Source organism: Nesoenas mayeri (genome assembly GCF_963082525.1).
Source record: "Nesoenas mayeri genome assembly, chromosome: 8".
Classification (NCBI taxonomy): domain Eukaryota; kingdom Metazoa; phylum Chordata; class Aves; order Columbiformes; family Columbidae; genus Nesoenas; species Nesoenas mayeri.
This window is the reverse complement of record NC_137554.1, coordinates 16500781-16522938: the sequence shown is the minus strand read 5'-3', so window position 1 is coordinate 16522938 and position 22158 is coordinate 16500781. Positions and strand designations below refer to the sequence as shown.

General features: G+C 38.1%; 1 protein-coding gene across 1 annotated transcript in view; it reads left to right on the top strand.

Annotated features, from left to right (window-relative positions):
* The first annotated feature begins 3944 nt into the window (after positions 1 to 3944).
* The window catches only part of CAMSAP2 (calmodulin regulated spectrin associated protein family member 2), an 85709-nt gene continuing 67495 nt past the window's right edge, over positions 3945 to 22158 (top strand). The window contains exons 1-2 of the mRNA XM_080348559.1: positions 3945 to 4663; positions 16433 to 16692. Of these exons, the coding sequence (XP_080204685.1) occupies positions 4525 to 4663; positions 16433 to 16692 (399 nt within the window). The 5' untranslated portion in view covers positions 3945 to 4524. The remainder of the gene's footprint in view (positions 4664 to 16432; positions 16693 to 22158) is intronic.

The following is a 22158-nucleotide window of genomic DNA, read 5'->3' as shown; positions in this document are numbered from 1 at the left end:
TTACAGGCCACAGGGCGCAGCCGTCCTCTCAACCACTACCATTTCTACCACGACTGATATCCTTTAAGCTAAGGAAAATAGATGAGATCACCTTAAACAGGCAAATTTGACAGAAGCAATTAAAGATAATATCCCCATGGTGCTATTCCTTACTGTTTTCCAACATCAGGCCTGAAACAGAATAGTTGCTGTGAACTGCTGTGTTTATGGATTTGCCATAATACAACCAGTTAATCTGAAATGGGAATATTTTTACTACTCTTTTTTAGGTAGCCTGATAAGCTAGCTGTTCACTTAGCACCAAGTTTGCCATGACAAAAACAGTAGTGGTAGTGCTAATTTAAAACATTTTACTTTACCTTGATATTCAAGTATTGTGAAGGAAGAAATTACACAATGAAATCTTATTGCAGTTTGAACACACTCTGTAACCCAGCGTTTGCCTGAATTTAGTCTAAGGGCATCTACTCCATACGTAGCCTCTCCAGAAGCCAAGTCAATCTTAAAACAAGTGAAAAACCAGAGGTATAAAACTGTTAGTCTAGGTTTATTCCACTATGTTCCAAGGTTAAGACTATTAGCAACAGCTGTCACCCACACCATTATTCATTGCTTCATGGTCATATCTGTTCCTGTTGCCTGAGACTGACTGCAGGCTTGGTGCACCCACTGTGTAAATGGCCAGATACATGACAGTGAAGAATCAGGCCTATGATGTAACTACAGGATAAGACTAGTAGAATGGGTTTCTAATTTGGGGTAAAGGGAGGGGAAAGGAAGGGAGAAAGAAGGTTAAAAAAAAAAGAAAAAGTCTGTGAGTTGCTTGTTTTAATCCTCAATACTTTGCCTTCCACTTGGAATAAACTTTAAAGTATAAAACACTTTGCAGAAGAAAGATTGTGTACAGAAGAGACTAACACTATTTAAAATATTTTAAGATGAATAAACAGGAGCTGAGCAGAAGGGGGTGACTCCTCATTCAGTTTTTATATTTATCTATTCTGAACAATTAGAGCAAATTTTAATCATTTTCCGTGTTGACCGTTGATATCTTTGACAATGCAATAAGCAAGATCCTATTTTGGCATGTCCGTAAAAGCAGAACCGGTACAAAAACTCCAGCAACTGGTGGTGATATCGTCTTTTTCACTTGCACATCTTAGATTCTATATTCATGCATTCACTTCTAAGAGCAGTGAGCAAATTAAAAACCACATTGATGGCAGTTACCACAAGACAGCTTTTTTAGATTTTGTTCTGCAACTCTGAACAGGTTTAATCGGCACAAAGGCTGCACTCACAAAAACTTCTGTAGTTTAAATTAGACTGAGAGCCATGTTTATAAACGCACCTACCAATAACTGTATCTATTGCAATTTTTGAGATGCAATCTTTAAAGAAATATTCACTTTTTTTTTTTTTTTTTTTTTTTTTTTTTTTTTTAAGTAAGAAGGGACTCACAATTGCAAAAATTTTGGAAGATCAGACCACATTTTTATTTGCTTCAGGTAGGTGTCACTAGTCCCAATGTACAGTACCTACATACTGGTGATGTTTTGCAATGCACAGAAATAGATGATAAATACAGGAGTCCATTAAATATAACTGATGACTCCTTACTTGGATTCTGACACATTTCTGTAAGAAAGCCATTTCTGAAAGTTTTGTATAATTTTATGGGTACTAGTTTGTAATCTTTTGACCTCTCAAAGTGGGTCCTATACCTATCATACCTAAATAATGTTGCCTTATAGTTAAGCTAACCATGTTTTTCAGCAGATTGATCTAATTTTTAGCTATTATTTTGGATAAACAAGAAACAAAAGACTTGGGATCTGGGACTTCTTTTTTTTGTAGCTCTAATCATTTGAGGTTTTAAGGCTTATGAATTCCATGTGTTTGTTGTTAAATATATAGGAATAATTAAACTAGTTATATAGTAGCAATGTAAAAATATAGTAAAATAATGTTAAGCATCTAATGTAACTTATTTCCAAAGTATATAAAAAAAAAATCCAGGAAAACAAGCAAGTATAGGTTTTACTTTAGTTGGTGAAAACTAAGCATGTACTCTTTCTAAATAGAGAACACTTTCCCAAGTCACACCTGTATGTTAATTTGGTATTATTATTCCTGTTTCTGCTGTAGAGGATCTGCGAATTTCAGTCGTAAGTGTGCTAAAACAAGGATTTATAAACTTTCCTTCTCCCCTCCCTTCTGCTGAAAACTGCCAACAGCAGCTTCTAGTTTTGCAGCTAGCTATGTACCACTTACAAGTGGTATGCAGGACAGTTTAGGAATCCCGTCCCAGTCAGCATATGGGGATATAGTCAACAATAATCTCTCCCAATGTTGACTTCCACAACCCTTTCATTTACTCATTACTAGTAAATATAGATTCATGTCAGCAAAACTGTAGAGTACACTATGGCCTCATAATCATGATATTTGTATCGGCGTGCACATGAAGTGCTAGAAGCATACACAGACACGTAACAATGGAAAATCTTTCTCCAGATTGATTCATAGTTCACTTCAAGCACAAAGATAAAACAGTCTGGATAAAATATTATTTGAAACCTTAGTATAATGCTACGACTGTGTCTAAATATTATTTTCCAGACTCAGTGGGGCTTAAAAAAAAAAACACAATGAAACCAACCAACCTCAGACAGCCATCCTCCACTGTAACAGTTTGGGAACACACTTGCTAAATTACCACAAAGGGAGAAAAAAAAAAAAAAAAGGCAGCAAGTTAACTAATAATTACTGTAAGCCAGGAGTGGTCCTTTAGTGATCCAAGAAAGCTCAGCCAGACAAAAAAACTAGCTATAAAAAGAAATTAGCATTTTGAACTGTCTTACCAAATAGCTGCTAGAACACCCAGGCTGGCGGGAAGGAGGACATGCTTCTATATTACACCAGCACAATAAGTATTCGTTACCAAAAAGCACAAATTCAGTACCCTCTGGCACTGCTGGTCACCCAATGACTCGGTGCCCGTGCAGGGAGAGACGGGCACCGGCACGGCCACCCCCTCAGACCCGCACTTCAAAGCCAACTCATCTAATTGCTGGAACCCAAGACATTAATCACCCAGTTACTCGTTCCTACTGTGACTAACACTTCTTTCCACACAGGCCACTGCTGAAGTGACTTTACACACCTCCAAAAACAGCCCAGGTACGCGTGAGCAACACAGCAGATGGTCTCTGGCACTAATTATTACTACTGCCTGTTATTACGGCTATTATGTGAGCAGGCCCTGAACCATTTCAAGGCTCTGTCATTTTTCAACCGGAGTATTCAAGAAGGTGTATACAGTCGCAACTTAAAGCAGAAAGGACAAGCACACACGGAGGGGTGCGAAGCCCGCCCCCTCGGCAGCGCTCCCGGGCGCACCGGCTGTCCCCGCGGCGAGGGGCCGCGGCGCCTCAGCCCCTCACGCCCGAGGATCGTTGTGTCCCCAGCGCCGGGGCCCATCCCGACCTGCCCACAAGCCGCCGCAGAGGCCGACAGCTGCGCGCGGGAAGGGCCGCCCAGCCCTGCTGTGGAAATCGGCGACGGCGGCAACGGGTGGGCCTCGCAAACGAGGGACACCGCCCTTCTCCCCGCGGCCGGGCACCCCCTTACCGGCGGGAAACACTCCGCCCCGTCTCCCGCTGCCGCTGGGTTAAGACAAGGCTGAACCTGCCTGAGCTCCCTGGGAGCTCCCTGGGCGCCCCTGGCCGACACCCGATGACACCCACCCCGACCGGCCCGCGCCAAGAATCCCCCTGTGAGGAGCAGGCGGCCACGTGACCGCCCAGCGGCGGAGGGCGGCCCGCCCCGCCCGAGTTGGGAGGCGGCGGCGGCGGCCGCGGCGTCAGCGCATGCGCAGCCGCACATCGCCCATCCAGTGCGGCAGCCGCGGGTGGAAAACCGCAGCGGCAGCTGCCGAGCGAGCCGGGAGCGCCTCGTCCTGCTGAGGGGCCGCTGGGGCAGCGCCGGGCGCGGACAGCGGCGGGGTAGTTGGCACTGCTCCTGGCCCGCTGCAGGCAGCCGCTCAGCCGGGGCGAGCTGCGCTGCGTTTTGGGGCCGGTCCCCGGCGCTTTGACATTTCGGCGCCTCTGCCGGGGCCAGGAAGGGCCGCGTCCCGGCCCGCTGCGGCTGTGGGGGCCTTGCTGGCGGCTCCCGCTCTGCGCCGGGGGGCTGGCGGCCGCGGCGGCCTGGCGCGCCCAGCCCTGGCCAGAGGGGCTCCCCTGGGAAGGGGGGACCGGGGCCACTGGAGGCCTTTTTTCGGAGGGTGGGGGGCGGCGGCGTGAGTGAATTGAGACAAAGAGCGAAGAGGAGGAAGAAGAGGACACTCGGGCTCTGCCACATTCCTGTGCGGAGGAAGGCAGGAGGCGGTGTTAGCCCTTTACGGACAGCTGGGCTCGGCGCTGCCCTCAGCTGCTGCCGGCGCCTTCCCAGCCGTCTCTCCCGGCCGCGGAAAGAGGAGGAACCACCATGTAAGTTCGGAATTGCCGGGGGTCCTGTGAGAAGATGGGGGATGCTGCAGACGCCAAGGAGATGAGGAAGACTTTCATTGTTCCTGCCATCAAACCCTTTGACCATTATGATTTCTCCCGAGCAAAAATCGCCTGTAATCTCGCCTGGCTGGTGGCCAAAGCCTTTGGGACAGGTAGGTGGCGTCTTCTTCTTCCCTTTCTTTGATGGTGGTTCCTGCTCGGTTGCTTCGCTCCTGAGGACGTGCGAGTCCTTCCTGGAGCTGGGAGGGGTGGGAGGTGCGCAGGGAAGGGCTCGGGGCTGGTCCCTCGGCTTTTCGTTCCCTCACGTCGTGTGGGGTTTTTCTGGTTGTCTTTTGTTTGTTCTTTGATTACCATGTAATCTTTTTGGAATAGTACCACCGCTTCTATTAGTGAGTAATTTCTGTGTATTAGAGCTACTGCGATTTTTATTTAATGAATCGAGCTCTATAAATTTTGTCTTATGTGTTCCCCGGATCACACTTCTAGAATGTGAAAAAACACCATCAATCCATGTTTGTCTGTCGCCTCGAAAATTTTTCTAACGTTGTTTAGGAGCTGAATTGTGGGCTGGCAGTGCAAATGGATGTGTGCTGTTAGTTCTGACATGTGTGACAGTGCCTGCAGCCATTGGAGAGGTTAAGCAGTAAGAGGGTTTCGGGAGAAAGAGCGTTTAATGCCAGGTTTTGGCCTGCACAATACAGAAGGCTCTCCTTGTCTGTGAGCGTAAATGGAATTGATTGTAGTGCCTCTGAAAGGCATTACTGCCCTGTCTTTGAAAACCTGGGCCTTGAGGAATACCAGACCTGTTATTCTATGCCTGAAATATTGTTGGGCCTGGAGGAGTACCAGACTTGCAGAGTTCTGAAGGAAGCTTTTTGAAAATTTACCAAGCTGTGCGTTTATATATCTAACTATATCCATATATATCTGTAGTATATTAATCACTTGATTTTATGTGGTTTAAAGATAAGGTTTTTCTTTGAAAAAATAGTTAGACAGTAACAGTCAATATTTTTACCCATATTATTTGTAGAATAACAGGACAAGGTTCTTCCTTCTGGAATTCTGCACCTTTTGCTTTTAGGGCCAGAGCATTGTTATGTATTTGAACAGGGTTAAAGGTGTACCTTTGTGGTGCCCCTGGGAATTGATGATATTGAACATGGTGCTTCCAAAAAAACTACTTCCAAAGTAGTTGAACCTTGTGAAATTTCAGTAAGGTTAGTAGCTACTGAAATAAAGTGCATGTTCCTCACTTTAGAAAGAGAAAACCCATCAAAATATTGTTTCCATATAAAGATTTGTCAATAAACTCTCCTTGCTTTCCTTTGTGAAATCTCAGCAAGTATAAAATATTTTTATGTATGGCGTCATTAGCTATGCAGGCATGAGAGGTAAAACAGTAGTATTGAAAATTCTTGGAAGTACTTGGTTCAATATTTTTAGATAATTATCTTTTTTGGTAGCTTGGTGCTTGTGCAATTATTATATAACCCAGCATTCTACTCTGAAAATGTTTTTCTACTGGAGTCTGACAAATTTTCAGCCTGTGATTGAAGTGTCCTGGTTTATATTGGTCGAGTTGCCATTGGATGTGTAAAGCAATTTGCAGGGTACTTTTCTGCTACTTTTCTATAGTGTGATCCAAACCAAATTCCTTTAGTCTTTCTCTTAATTACTATGGTGGTTCTGAGATGCACAAATGAAGCATGATTAGAGGATATAACAGCTCCATCTGCCCTCTAAATACTGCCATAATGTAATGGTAGGAAGAGAGGTTAACATACACAGTTGTAGTGTTTCTGATCTCACTGTTCTTGCACTAGGTTAATATCACTAGTAGCCCCAAAGAAGAGTTTGTGGTTGAAGCAGGGAAAGCGTGTACAGGACTTGCATGTCTGCAGTACATGTCTGTTTCCTTTATATTTGGAGTGAAACAGAAGAACTGACCTTCACCTTTTCTAAGAAGGAAGAAAGTTGGGGTTTGTTAAATTATTTGTTTTGGTTCTTTGGAGTGGATCACAACCTCAGTCATGCTTTCTACCTATTGCTGTATGCATTTGTACAAAGGAATTAGAAAGGATGATTAGTATGTTTATGAATGCCACATTTAATTTCTTTTTTTATCCCTGAAATGTTGGCATTCCTTAAGTGGGCAGGAGAAGTGAAGGAGTTTTTCCTCACCCTCTCTGAAATAAATTAATGCCATTCATTTTGATTAATGAAAAGCTTAAATTGTTGCAGTCATATATCTATTGAAGAAATGAAATTTTTATATATCAAATGGACACATCTTTCAGTGGACACAGATCACATTCTTAAAAGCATATTTTAATACAATCAAAATTGTGGATATGGCTTGGCTAGGTGTTGTGAAGATAATTCTCTCATTAAAAAAAGACTTTGAAATAAGTTCTGTTCCTTAACATTTAGTAGTGGCTTTTGGTGTCTAATGATTGATATCTGCATCCAGAAACTGAAAGACGAATTATATATTGCTGTTTTCCTCAGTGAAGCTGCAAGAGTAGTCTGGCCTGTAACGCATTCAAAGTAATTTGTCTTATTATTATAGTAAGGTCTCTTATGAGAGTACAAGTATACTAAGTCAGATTGAAGGCATCTTGTATGAAGAATTTATTAAGAAATACTAATTAAGGACAGCAGTCATATTTAAGTGTTAAGGGGAGTGTAGGATTTCATGCCTTGATGTTTTGTGACAAGAAAATGTACCAGCATTAGGACAGGTCAGGTGAAATGTGTCACTTAAATGATTTTATTTTTACAAAACAACTTACAGTAACTGAAAGAGGATAAAATTAACAAAAAGTGTGAAAGTGGGAATATTTGACCTTAGAAATTAAATCTGCAAACATTAAATTTCAGCATTAATGTCCTCTGCTGGAAGTTAACCATTTCAGTGTAGAAAAACTGCTTTCCAAAGAAGTGATTGAACTGTGTTGATATTATATACTTTAACTTAAAAGTGTAACAGGCATAATTTAAAAAAAAGTCTTGATGTTGTGTTACTCTGTCCTTTTTAATTTCTAAAACAATAGAAGTGAATTTCATTATTCTGAAGTGTGAATTTTTTGTCTTTTACTCTACTGTAGTCATAGAAAATGTGGCTGGAAAATTTGTTATCCATCTGCCATCCTGAAGACAGGCTGAGCTAAATATACATCATTCCTGACAGATGTTTGTTTAGCCTGTTGTGTTTTTTTTCTTTTTTTAATCTGTAATTATAGAGATTCCATGGTATGTCTGGTAGTCTATTTGAATCCTTATTTATCTCTAGATGTTAAACAGCATAATAATCTTGATGTCTTTTGCTACACTGTAAACCCACTACTTGTCCTATGTCCAGCAAATGTGAGAGTGGTGGGCTTCTTACCTCTTTATAACACCTTCCACATAATAAAAACATTGTCTCCTCTCTATTTTACCGTTCAAACAAAAAAGACTTTTTTCAACTTCGTTTTGTAAGTCTAGTGGGTTTGGACTCTGTGTTTTGTATGTCTGGTGTTTTGTTTTTGTTTTTTCCCCTCTGTATTTTTTCAGTGGTTAGCTTTGGATGAGTTCTGTACTTAAATCTAGATCTGATGGTCCAGCTAAACCCTTACCAGCACAGGGTAGATTTGAAAAATTACTTCTTCTTTCCAACCTATAATACTCTCATTTAATCACTAGAATATGATTATTGTCCTTTTTGCATCAGCCTAGAATTGTTGACTCATTCAGTCTGTGATTCACTGTAGCTCCATATCTGCCTCTGCAGAACTGCTGCCTACTCAGTTGTTCCCATCTTGTAATTGTTCAGTTGTAGGTTCCTGCTTTGCATCTATACTTATATAACTGCATCCTATTTTCAAACCACTCCTTCCATTTATCAAAATCATCTTGAGTTACAATTTTGTCCTTCAAAATGCTTTCAATCCCATTGTAGCTTGGAATCTCTTCTCCAGAATCTCCGCTGACATAGATGAAAATACTAATTTTTGAACCTTGAAGTACATGTTATTCCCATTTGATAGGGGACCTCTGAATACTTATGAAATTTTTTTTCAGACAGCTTTGCATCCCATTTATAATAGTTAAGACTATGTCTGACATGTACAATTCTCAGAAAATTATGGGGAAAAAATTAAAATCAAGTTAAATCTGGTGCCGTTGTACTATCCATGCAATGTATTATCGTGTTACAGTAATACATTTCACTGGTTTAGCATGGGATTTTTTTTGACAGGAGTAAACTAAAAAAAAACTACCTGCACTAGTCTGAATGCTTGTCTTAAACGTTGTTGTGTTTTCCGCAGTCAAAATAAAATAGTCCATCCACCCTTTTAACATTAATTTTATCCTTTATAGGTGTTTGAAGCAGTAGATTACAAATAACATAATCTGCAACTAAACATTACCCAAGAAACTTAAAAATAGCTTTCTCCTGATGATTAATAGTTTCAGAATTCATATGCAGCCTCTTAGTGCTGTTTGCAGATGTTGCCAGTAGAACCATGAAGGGAGGAAATGAACATCGTGTATCTGACAGAAACAAGTTTTAACTAAATATTCTCATCTGTTATGTTGGGTTTTGCAGGCCAGAATGTCTTTTAATCTTTTCCTAGCAGACCGTATTTCTTTTATTCAGTATGGCAGCTAGCAAAAACTTGCACAAGAGCTTGGAGTATAAAAGCAAATGTTTGTGATACTTGTGAGGATTTTTCCTTTTAATAGATTCCTTTCCATTGCCTCTCTACAATAGTTGCTGACAAATTGATGCTTTGGTAAATCCTAGTAAAATCAGTTGATTTGACTAATTATCAACTGAGATGGTCTACTTAGAAGTTGATTTTATCAATCCTTTCTGTAGAACATGTTTAAATCGCGGTTTGAATGTAGATTTTTTTTTTAAATTTTTTTAAGTAAAATACATAAAATTATAAGAGTTTCTGACCTGTTAGGTTTGGCAAAGTCATGTGAGGTTGTAGACTCCATGTATGGGAAGATGAGTTATTAAGTTAACAGTTGCCAGGGTTCTTACTACATGATAGACCTCAGGTGAGGTTGTTCGTAATCTGTTCTGTGACTTCATGTCATTGAGCCTATTCTCAGCCTATTTGTCCTTACAGCTGAAGTGCCTGTCTGCAGAATGGAATAGATTTGATGAAGAGACTGTAGCCAAATGCTCTAGGTGAGGCAGGTGATGAGATATATTTCTTCTATCTATACCTAGTTTCTGTTTTATATATTTTTTTTGTCAATCATTACAGTTACTTCTGCAGAAATATTTTAACCTCCTCTCCATCCACCCATGATGTAGGGTAAACTGTTGTGTTACTTCTGCAATTCTGTATTTAAAGGTGACTCTCATTTCAAACCAAAACCATTCCAACTTCAGGAGTATTTATATGCTGTTAATCAGGAACAGATCACCTTTCTGATATGAAATGTTATGTCATTTCGCTTATACAGCTAGCTGGTGGATTTTAATGAGCAAAACTGGATACAATTCCACTCCTGAAGTAACTTTTGACTAGTTCCTTTGGTAAACTCAGGGCTATGAATGAATGTTTTTGCTGATCATTCTGGAAAATGGGTCTGGGAGTGAAAAACCTACAAGACTTTGCAAGAAAAAATGAGTTCTTTTTCTCACACACACTTTTATTTGTTGGAAAATACATTATTACTGGACCAGGTGGTAGTAATAAACCTTTCTGCTATGGAGCAGCAATGTAGTGTTTGAAAACTATTTGCATAATATGAGTTGTGTAGTTCTAGCTGTTTCTCTTAGCAGTCTTAAGCTAAGAGAACCTGTAAACAGGACACCAAAGCAGATGTGTCAGCTCAAGTCTATGTAGTTATGGCTAGCAAAAAGTTTTCTTGGTTTAATTAAGTCCTACAAGAGCTCAAGAAAAGCATTTATCTCTAAATTTCTGAACAACCTTTTGCCCCATCTCACATGCTATTTAAATAATATCTTGACAGTCAGAGTCGTCTGGGTGCTAGCTGGGTGAGGTGGGATTATAACTATACTGTCATCCTTATATTTCTCATACCTTTCCCCAAAAAAGTTCTGAAGGCATTTATGCTAGTAAGAATTGATACCTTTACTGCCAAGGTTAATTCTAAGTCATTCTTTTGTTTATCAAAACCTGAATCAAGATGCAGGTTTTCATAGAGTAGATGTTATTCTTCCCAATTTTAGTAGCAAATGCCCCTACCAGCTCCATTCTGTGTGCTGGGTTAGTAGCGCTTCCTATTGTGCTGCTGGAGACAGAATATCGGACAGGATGGACAATTAGTGCAACTCAGTAGAGCATTTCTTACATAATTCTCAGTGCTCAAAAAATAATCTGGGTGGGCTGTGAAGGTAGAACCTGTGCATGTTTTGTCCTTAAATGCTTTTGATGTGTGTTTGTTTTTAATAAGGGATTCCTCGTAAGTGCAGAACTGCTGTCAAAGTGGTGCATAGTGGTCTATTTTTGTGGCATCTAGGGGCAAGCGGGTAGGGTTCAGTTTAGTTAGGTGGACAAAGTTAAGAAGTGTAACACTGAAATTCAGTCTGCCATAAATTTCTAGAAGTTAACGTTTTAGATACTTGCCCCTAGGCAGGAGTACACATACTGCCTGCTGGCCAGGAACAACCTAAGTAGCAGAGTGCTTTAACAAACCAAAAAGTAAAAATTATTTTTTAATATCAACTGCCTCATTTAATTTTCTGCTTCCTGATAGAACATCTAGTTTAATAATTTTTCTTTCTTCAGTAGCATCAGTTTGATCTGTAAGTATTAGAACTGGAGTACCCATTAGAGCCCATGAAGGTGTCTCCAAAATAAAATAGCAAACTGAAGTGTCTCCATCTTCTGCTGAGGCAACAGTAGAAATCAATCAGAAGCAAAATAATATAAATTACACTCCTCTGTGTTCTGTGTCCTCAAACTCTTCCATGGTAGCTCTTCTCTCTTGTGTCCAAATGGCTAATGTGACACCAGAGTCCTCGTTGGTAAGTGGGACTCTGAATAAAGTAACTTAGCACTATTACCTTATGGCAAAAGCATAACTTTGCAGTCCTGCAGGTCCTTTAAGATTCAGCATAAATTCATCTACTGGCTTGTACTAGGGAGTGGTTAGATGTATTAGTCAGAATTTTCATGAGATAATTCTGTATTAAATATCAAAGTCTTCTAGACTTCTTTTTTTTCTTAGTGCCTTTCTTGACTGCCATCAGTAACCTATGGAGATGAAAGTTTCCTAGGCTGAGGTTTAATGTGCCCTTGTAGCTCCCAAGAATTATGTATATTTTAATTAGAAAGCCCATGGTGAAATACTTTAACTTGTTCATATTATCCTCAAAAAAAAGAGAGACCTTGTTGACAAAGACTTCTAAGCTTTTGCACTTCCTTAATGCAAACTTTCATAAATCTGAGATTGTTCACTCTTTTAAACTTGAAAAACTCAACAGTTGCATAACTCAAAGGACTGTATTCATCTGTGTGGAAGTCTGGAAATTTTACAAAAAAAAACAAAAACCAGTTTATTTTTAAAGAAAGTGTAGACTTTCCACATTAATATAAGTAATTTTTTCCAAAGGAGGAATTTATACCATCCTCCAAGGAGTAATTAATGCTTACCTGAGCTGAGAGGTTTGTTTATAAAACAGCTTCTAAAAGCAAATTCAGGGGTGGTAGCCATGAATTATTTTTAGGTGATTCCTTCTCTTTAAATTGGTATTTTTCAATGGAAAGTTAAGTTACAGTTCTATCATATGAAATAATAATAATCCGCTCTTTACTTTAAAGCTTGGAATAAGTCCTTTCTTTGTTCATCTCTAAAGAGAGCCTCCAAAGAGAGGACTTTTGGGTCTATTATAATTTATGGAAAAATGACCATGAAGTTATGTTGAATACTCTTTTATAGTTAGCCTGATTATTAAATTTATGTTATTGTTTTAGGCTATTGTGGTATTTCCTTTTTGTTCTTTTCCCTATCTGTTGAACTTGTGCATTAACTTCATGTATTCTCTTCATAGTTCAGTATTTACAGAATTCAAAATGTCAATTTTTCTGGTTTTTGTTTTTGTTTTTTGTTTGTTTGGTTTTTTTTTTAAACATATACCAAAAAAATATTTCCAAAGTTTAAACTTGTTGTCATGTTGACAATTTTAGGGAAAAAACAGGGTGGAAGCAGTCTCTGGAGATAATCTAGTTTAACCTCCTGTTCAAGCAGAGCTGGCTTCAAAGTCAGCAGAGGTTTGTCAGGGCCATGTCTGCTCAAGTTTTGAAATTCCTGATGGATAGTGATTTGGCAGGCGGGTCCCCAGGCAACTTGTGCCCCACTGTTGTCGCTGCAGAGAGTTTTCTTATGTCTATCCATTTGAAATTTCCCTTGTAGCAGCTCGTGGCCGCTGCACAGTGCGAGTGGACTGGCAGAGCGCTGTGAGACCCCCACTGCTGTGCCAGCAGAAACACTCCCTTGGTCTCATCCCTGTTTCATGTGCTCAACTCCCTGCTAACGCAGTGTCCCCAGTGTATCTCTCTAACCCACTTGCTGTGCTTTGCCACAAATTTCAAGGTCAAATTGTACTTTAAGGCAGTATGTACAACAAGGTATTTATCTCAAAACTGTTCATCTGCTTTGGAGTTTAATCTTGGAAGACTCTTAGCTGGGCAAAGGGACTGGTAAAATGCACATATTGGGAATTAGCATTAGGATTCTTGTCTGCCTAACAATCGTCAATCCTGCCAGAATTGTTAATGAAGGGTTTTGACCCTGTTGGTTGTTCTGGTAATCTGCTGAGAACTGATGTAGCCTTGAAATTCCCTTCCACAGAGCTGCAGAGGCAATGCATGCTGACCCTGGAAAGGCAGCTGCTTTGAGATCAGTAACGGGAAGAGTTTCCTCTGTGTCTAGCTGCTGCACTTCTTTTTAACTGTAACAAAAATGAGAACAGGGTTTGAATCTTCTATGAAGATCTATTCCGGTATCAAACAGTTTGATACACTAAGTGGGGAAAAGTGCATGTGTTTCTGTCTGTGTGAAGGGAACTCTGATGGGAATTTTCGTGAAGACTTTTGATCTTGTTGCAGCAGGGATTCCTTATATGAATGCTTTCACTTTTTTTTTTTTTTTAATAAATTCAGAATATGTATGTAGTAACAGTTTCTCTTCCTAGCTCCTTGCTTCTGTATTGTTTCCCTAAGAAATGTATTTTCCAGTTCTATTTTTATGAACACTAGGAAGTTTCTATTCCAGATTTTTGTCAGAACCAATGAAATAAATGAAATTGCATGCATCCAATTTTGTCTTTTCTGTATTTTTCAGAAGCAAAAATATCCTTTATAAGTAATTCTGTTTTCCTTTGAGAGTTATAATCTTGATTTAAAAAAAAAAAAAATTAAGAGTGTTGAGTTTTTTTTATTACTAAACCCCAGTAGTGGATATCTTTCTTTAGTGATAAATGCATTTATTGCATCTTATGTCAATTTAGGGTCTGTTTCAGTGGTACAGAAGATCAGAAACTACTGATGGGTTTGGCATTTCCTGTTTTTTGGATTTCTCTTCTGGCTCAAATTTTCAGGCTTAATCTGTTGATGTCTTCAGTAAATCTGAAACAAAGAGTGTGTGACTTCTGTTTCTGCATAGCTAACTGCTCCTGCTTCAAGAGAGATTTTTTTTCGTATAGGAATGAGGCTTTTTAAGGTCTTCTAAGAAATTATGAATGGCTTTCTCTCTTCCTCTCTCTTGCCCCCCACCCTATCTAACTTCCTATATCATTCAAAAAGGGTGTGTTTTGTTTTCAAAAAAGGCAAAATCTACTGCATGTGCATCATGAGATATTTACAAAGCATGTTTTCTAATGTTCTCTAGCTTGAAGAAATAGCATGAAGATGCCTTAAAAGTTGCATTTGGAATTACAGAGGATAAAGTTGTGAAGATGATTGAGTTCCTGACATCTAGGTGAAGATGGATCATTAAGGACTTCAGAAATAATGAGCTTAATTTTTAAATTGACAACGTAGGGGCAAACAGAAAAGAAAGAAGGACAGGTAGAATTGAGATAGATGGAAACAAGACCAAGGGAAGTATATACCTAGAAGCTTACAGAGCTCTTTAATTATAAGTGCTTTTTGTATTATTGTATGACTCTAGGTTCTATAGAGTCAGAAAGTGAGGCTGAGAAGCACAAGAGAAGACTGCAATATCATTGCACTGGTAGATTTTTTTTGTTAGTAGTTTTATTATCATCTTGTAAATTAAGTAATGTTGTTAGGCATTAGGCTTGTATTTTAAAGGGCAAATTACTTTTGCTGACAGTATGTTCTGATCTGTGTTCTAAAGCAGAGCTGTCAGCTTTCTAGCCAAATTTAGGGTTCTTGTTTAAGCAAATTATAAACTATACCTCTCTTCCCCTTTATATTCTGAATTGACAAATAAGAAGCAATCTCTTATCCATTTTTTACCATCCTGAAAACATTTAAGAAAGTACGTGTAATATTTCTTTTCCTTTTTGCGCTCTATGATGCATATCTTCTCCTTTCACAGCCAGAAGGCCAGTAGCTCTTCTTGCAAAGCCCATAATGGAAGTAAATGAACTGCAACAGAATATGTATAAGGAAGAAGATAATCTGTCATTATCTTGTGATGGCATGTTCTGGGTTTTTTTCCTCTCTCCTACTCCACCCATATTGGGCTGTTTACTTCACCCTCTGCTTCAAACCTTGTCTGCTGAGCCATTTATCCAGCTGAAGGCAAAGGGGATAGAAACCTTGAGTTGAATCACTGTTTTCAGATGCGCTTTTTCTTCTTGTAGCAATTAAACAGGCTTTTCCATTTGTACTCAGGAAAAGAATCATATATTCTTTATCCCTTAAATGCTTTTGACTCAACTAATTTTACAACAATGGAGAATGAAATTCTTACACAAGGAAAATGGAGCATCTTGCAATGTATATGTCTAGAAATGTGAAGTTTGAAACCATGTCTAAGGAATTTTCCACTTCACTGGTTATTTCATTTGATCTGGTACCATATTTAATTTTTAACTATTACTTTTATGGTCAACAATTTAAGTATAGTCTGCTTGTATTGTGTTGTAATGTATTTGGAAAAACTCTTAGATTGTCTTGGAATACTAATTTTGGGGCTACAATCTCAGCATGAACTTGATAGAATCTTGCATAGTTTTCTGTGGGTGCTAAGCCAGTTCGCTGAAAATGGAGGGAAGCCACAGTTTTAAGGGAAGTGAGTAATACAAATAGAAAAATAAGAATTCAATGTTTTGTTAGAGGAAAATATTTTTTTCTCCATTTTTCAATCCTTTTAATTCTAGTAAAACATCCATGTATTTATGCTTAACTGCTGGATTGTTATCATTCTGTGATGTAGGACCTTTGAAATAGGTAGTACAGTAATCAAATTTTTTGTGTGTATATGAAACCTGTAAGATTGCTGATTGTAAGTTTCCCTTTTAATCTCAAATTATTCTGTGCTAAAATATAATGTTCCATTTCCATTTTATTATTGTAATAGAGGCAGAGTTTTATGTTTAAATGGATGTTGTTTTGCCTTTATATGTCTGACCTATATAACATGCCAAAGGAAATGAGAATGTTTGGGCATGTATTTGGAGAAACCAAGAAATTTTAAATGATGCTGGAAACCACAGGTTGGCCTTCTGGTGTGGCCTTTGCAATGTGGAATGATTCTTGAATTTTTCGTAAGTTTCTATTTATAGTTCAAGTGTTACCTTTGTATGCAGTTTTCCCCAGTGTTTTGTATCATGATGACTGGTACAGGCTCTGACCTTCTCTTGAATATGCTTTCTTTAACATAATTTTGAATTCATGCATCTAAAAAACACCTAATACTATATCCTTTCTGATACTGACTAATGTGCTGTTTTCCTTTTTTTTTTGTCTTTGTAGAAAATGTTCCAGAAGAACTACGAGAACCATTTTACACAGACCAGTACGACCAGGAGCACATTAAGCCACCTGTTGTTAACTTGCTGCTGTCTGCAGAACTCTACTGTCGCGCTGGGAGCCTTATTCTCAAGAGTGATGCTGCAAAACCACTTCTAGGTCACGATGCTGTTATACAAGCTCTGGCACAAAAAGGCCTTTATGTGACTGACCAAGAAAAGTTGGTGACTGAACGAGATCTTCACAAAAAACCAATTCAGATGGTGAGCATTTAAAGCTTGTATGTTATGTTTCTTCTGTGTATTCCTATTTACTATATATCTATTTTTTAACATGCATCATTGTGTTGAAATATTTTTCTCAAGAGGTCAATGTGAGTCATTACTGGGAGGCTTATGATTGGTTTGGGTTGTTTTTTGTGTCTCATCATAACTGTCAGTGCAGGTGCATTTCCACTGTACTAATGCTTGAAAACGTATCATTCTGCTTAGTTCAAGTGTTACATTTTTAAAAAACAGCAGTGACAACATGATCACTTTTATTTCAGTTTTACAGCACTGACTGTCAGTGAATATTTCGGTGTTGGAAAAATGGTTTGAAAATAGGGTGGGTTTTTTTTTCCCCCTCCTTATAGAAATATGTGGTTAAAAGCTTTTGATGACATGGGCAATTCAACATAATAAGATTCAATAGACACTAGTTACATGCTAAGTCAAGGTAAAGCACACAACAATGTTGTATTCTTTCGTGGAGACTTTTAATAATATGTCTTTGCTTCACACAACTGCTAATTAAAACATTAGTTCAACAGATGAATGATTCTATTACTAAGCTCCTAAGTCATAGATTTTCTTCCTTCTTCCTTGATAGGAGCTGAGTTAAAAAAAGAAATTATCTGTAAAAAAGGATGGCTACATATGGCCAATTCTTTCTGTAGGTTGTTTATAAAATGACAGTATGATTGAATAAGATTCAACTATATTTAAAATATTTAAACTTATTTTCACTTTTTATTGTTTAACATATGATATATAAATAAACGAAGTATGAGACTACAAAGGTTGAGCTGACAATTTCAGTTCTAATTTGGAACTTAAGCTTACTCATTTTAAATCATGAGCAAATTTTATTGTGATATCAGTGGAATTAATGTTCTTACTATACTTGGAGGTATTTATGGCACAATCTGGTCTTTTCAAATTATAATACATTGGTCACAGGGAATAAACTGTCTAATAGACTAAGGACTTCCTTGAATTTTCTGTCATCCATTGGCCAAATCTGTGCTTTGCAGTCTAGTGTTCCCAGGGTCTTTTTGTTTGAATCTACCATCTGGAGTTGTCTGACTGCTCTATTTTAAGTCCTTTGATAGTTTTATGGTCAGTGACCTGTACCTGCTGCTAGAATGGAAGTGTGTGAAAATGAACACTTTTGTTTACTAACATTTAAGGAGACTAACAAATATTTGGCAGAATATGACTAGAGACTCCCTCTTGTTTGATCAGTTGGTATCAACTAAGTAGTTGCAGAGCCTTTACAGGTCTGACATCAAAACTAATTAGTAATTAATGATTTATTCCCTACAGCATTGCCAACAAGTATTAAGCCTCCTAGTTTATATGAATGTTTTTTAGAAGTGGCATGAGTGGTCAGTTACTGTGATACAAAGACTAAATTCTTTGCATCCACTTTGGTTTTATTTTTTATTTGAAAATTCTTTCTTGCTCATAGAATGCTTAAGAACTGAAGATAGATACAAATATTTCAACAATAGTAATAAAACTAGTCAAGACACTTTTTGTATATCAGTAAGTTGTGATTGGTGAATGCAGATAAATTTTGCTGGTCTCTCTCTTTTCATCTTGATATCCTTTTTAAAAAGGAGCTCAGCAAAGAACAAGTGGCATTTTAGTAAAAGAAGCTGTGGATAGCAAATAAAAGATGTACTGAAGTGATAAATTTGCAGGACACTGGCAACAGTCGTGAGTGGTTTAGCAGTAAGCATTTATAACATTCATAGAAGTCAAAGCATTGAAGAGGTTAAGAAACAAGCTTCCTGACTGTTAGAATTAAGTTCTGTAAAAATATTGTTCTTGTCTCTGAAGGAAGACTTGCATTTACGAGCCTCTGGTTTTCCCATTTGTTTGTTCTTTCATTTGATCCCTTTCTAGTGTAGTTGTTAGAAACATCTCTTTTCAGAGTTGTCAGTTGAGAAAATGTCAGTACCCTCTAGTTTGGTTTGCTCATCTTCAATTCTGCAATTAATGTTGCTTGAAATGCATTTCAATAGCAGATTTTTGTATTTCCCCTATACTTGAGCTTCTGTCCTCCTTTCCTGTTTTAAGCATAGTCCAGCAAGTAGTTATTCAGGCATTGGTGTGGGTAACAGTCAACATGCCCAGATCCCTGCTCTGCCCTTTTCCTAGTGTTCCATATGCCACAATTTCTACAAGTCTTACAAAGATGTATATCCTCTTTTAGAGCATGGGATGATTTTTTTTTTCTTTTTCCTTTATCTAGAACAGAAAGTTTGCATATGTAATTGTTATACATTCCTCTGGTAGACCAGGTTGTGTTCATCCTATGTTCAATCGAATTTTGAGTAATATAATAGACAATAGTATGGTAGTCCTTCTCTTGTTAGCCTGTCTTTCCCATAAATGAAGGAAATATGTTGGTGTTTGTTAGAGGATATTTTTTTGTTGTCTGCTCACATGTACTGTGTTTCTATAGCTGAAAAGGGGTGAGTTATATTATGAAATGAAACTATGGAAAGAGATTTGAGTATGGAATGTTTTCATTTTACTTGTGCTTTATAATGCATATAGCTGCAGTCAACAGACTTGGGATTCCCAGTATCATATGTTTGTAGCAGTGATGGCTGTGATGATTAATTGTTGGTTTACTTTGTGTATGACTGCTTTCTAAAGCAGGCATGTCAAATTTTGACCTTCTCTGTTTCTTGGGTATAGCTAAACCTTTTTCTAGGAAGCATCTTATATATAAAAGTCTGGGAAACGGATGTGTATGTTTATGCACTGAACACAGGATAGGTGTTGGTTTCCTCGTTAGTCATGACTGACTTGGCTGCATCAGTATCTAATTTGAGAAGCTGTAAATTTTTGTTTGTATGTGTATATCTATATATACATATGTGTATGTATATATAAAAATCAGTGTCTCTACATGGGATAGAATTAGGAAAGAGGCACTTAGGAAAATAACACACAGGAACAGAAGCAAAGGCTTCTGCTAATGCTTCCCCTGTTTAGGGGTGAGGAGGTCCATATGGAGTCTGGTTTTAGTCTGTCTTATGTTTGGTTTGTTCACATTTCTAATTTTTTTTCTAGGATAAGGTATTCTGGCTAGGTTATTATTCAAGCTTGTTCTGATTTAAAAACTTGTAATTGAGACTGTATGTTCCTGAGAGATTGCATCTTGTGGTAACACTACTGAACTGTTCAGTGGTACCTCCATTTCTGTTCTTGCTGTATTACAAACTATTAAAACTTAAGTCTGTGTTTATTTTTGTTAAATCTTATTATTTTATAGGATCACCCTGTTGCTTTTATTTTTGTTAGGGAGCAAAAGAACCAAATATTATGTTATTACTCTCGAGGTTGAAATTCAGATGGTCTGCTGCATTAGTCTTTAAACAGTGCAGAAATAGTCTAGAGCTTGGAATTGAAATGGTGTTGAATCAAGGACCCAAGTCTTTTTCTCCTGAAAATTATACTTTAAGTCAGGAGTACAAAAGTAATTACCTGATGCTTAAAGTTTATGGAAGCTAAGTTGCAAAAATATGAGCAAAGCTACTTATTTCAATTGGCAACTTCAAATCATATTAAAAAAAAAAAAAAATCTGTGTTAAGCAGGTACTTCCATATGAAAATCATATGCGAGGTTTTGACAGGCTATAGAAATCAGAAATGGCTTAAAATTCAGCATGGGTCTGATACTTAAGCAATAATTTTGTTTTAATGCTTCCAGTTATAATATGCATATATCACGTTCAAGTCAAGATTTACTTTTATATTTCCATGTTGATTTCTCTCTCTTGAATTTTACATTTATTTCATGTGCTGAACTGACTTAAACCTTCAAATGTCTGGTACACAAGAGGAAGGCAATTTGGATTTTTTTTCTCATATACATATTTTATGTCTTTATATTAAAAAAAACATAGATATCCGTTCCTACTGGATGAACCAGAAGAGACTTTTAGACACATTTCTGCATTATGCCAATAATTTTATATCAAATGAATAATGCATTTGACAGGGCAAATCCTTTTATGAGAATACTGGCCATTTTGCATTCAAATGCTGGTGATCTCTGTCAATTTGCCTCAAGTGAAGAGAAGAATAAATAGATTCAGTGAGGAATTAAGAAATGCTTTCCCTCCTCCAAGTCCCTGCAATGCTCTTCTGCCATTTGAGGAAAGGAATAAAGAATCAGCATCTTCTTTCTCTGCTGCCTGATACTCTGCAGGGAAACTGAAGCTGCATAATTACACAAGCTGTGGATTTCTGTCCTGCCTGTTCTCTGTCCCCCATGCGGCAGGGCCAACAACAACTAAATGTCAAGCTTGAAGGGTAATAATGTCAAATCTTTAATACTAGTTTAAATTCAGTGTGTGTTGGGGGATGTATGGATACAGTGATGTTATAGACGGTTACTGTTTTTGTGCCATGTATTGATATAGCATTTTTGTCTGACTTACAAAAAAAATTAGTCTTGCAAGGTGTGGAAAAAAAAAAGACAGTTTTAGAGATTTAGTTTTTAAATAAAATGTAGTGACTAGAAAATGGTTATTGAACACTCTGTATATAAATACTACCTCCAGGGAAATATGCCATACTTTCAGATATTTCTTTGTATCATTGTCTCAATATACAAAAATTGTACTAATCACAATGCAGTCAAAAAGTGTAACTTGTGTGTAAATTTGAACTCTAATTTGGAAAAATACTGTTACAGAAAAATATCAGCCAGCTGAGCAGCTACCTTAAACTTAGGTATGATTGTTTTTGAAAAGTACTGTTCTTGATCAAGCAACGCTTAAATCCTCCATGTACTTCCACAGTTGTAAACCAAGATGCAAAGGGCTCCAGCAAAACCCCAGCAATAAGTCCATAATAGCTGGTACGTTTAAAAATGGTTATCTCCCCACATGTGATTCATGTGTATGGCTTTTTAATATTAGTAATGTGCTATCATCCAAATTGTTGATCCATTTAGCTGCAAATTACCTTCCTTGTTGAAGATGTCTCTTGTGGGGAAGTTTGTCAATAATTCTTTCTGTAGCAGTTTGTGAATCTGGGCTATAACTGAGGTCTAATTAGATGTGCCTGTATTAGGTTTTTAGTACTGATGTGAAGCATGCTTTTGAGACACATCTCTATCTTTCTCCCAGTTATTGTGCTGCTGCTTTGCATTGTGGAGTCATTTTGGGAGCAGGAACTCTATTTCTTTCAGGAGCTGAACTGGAAGATGGGCTCTAGAGTGGCACCTGCTTTAGCCCACCTTGCAAGGGGTACTTGCTTCACAGGGCTGGGGTACAGCTGGTTGAAGTGAAATCCCTGAGAAGGGGGTTGAGCCATTTCCTGGGACCTTTGCACCAGCTCTGCTTTTCTGCTGTGCAGTGCTAACTGCTGAGTTAGCCAGACGTACATGGAAGGAAGGGGAATTGATAGTGCTGGTTTTGTACCCACAGCTAGAACCTGCAT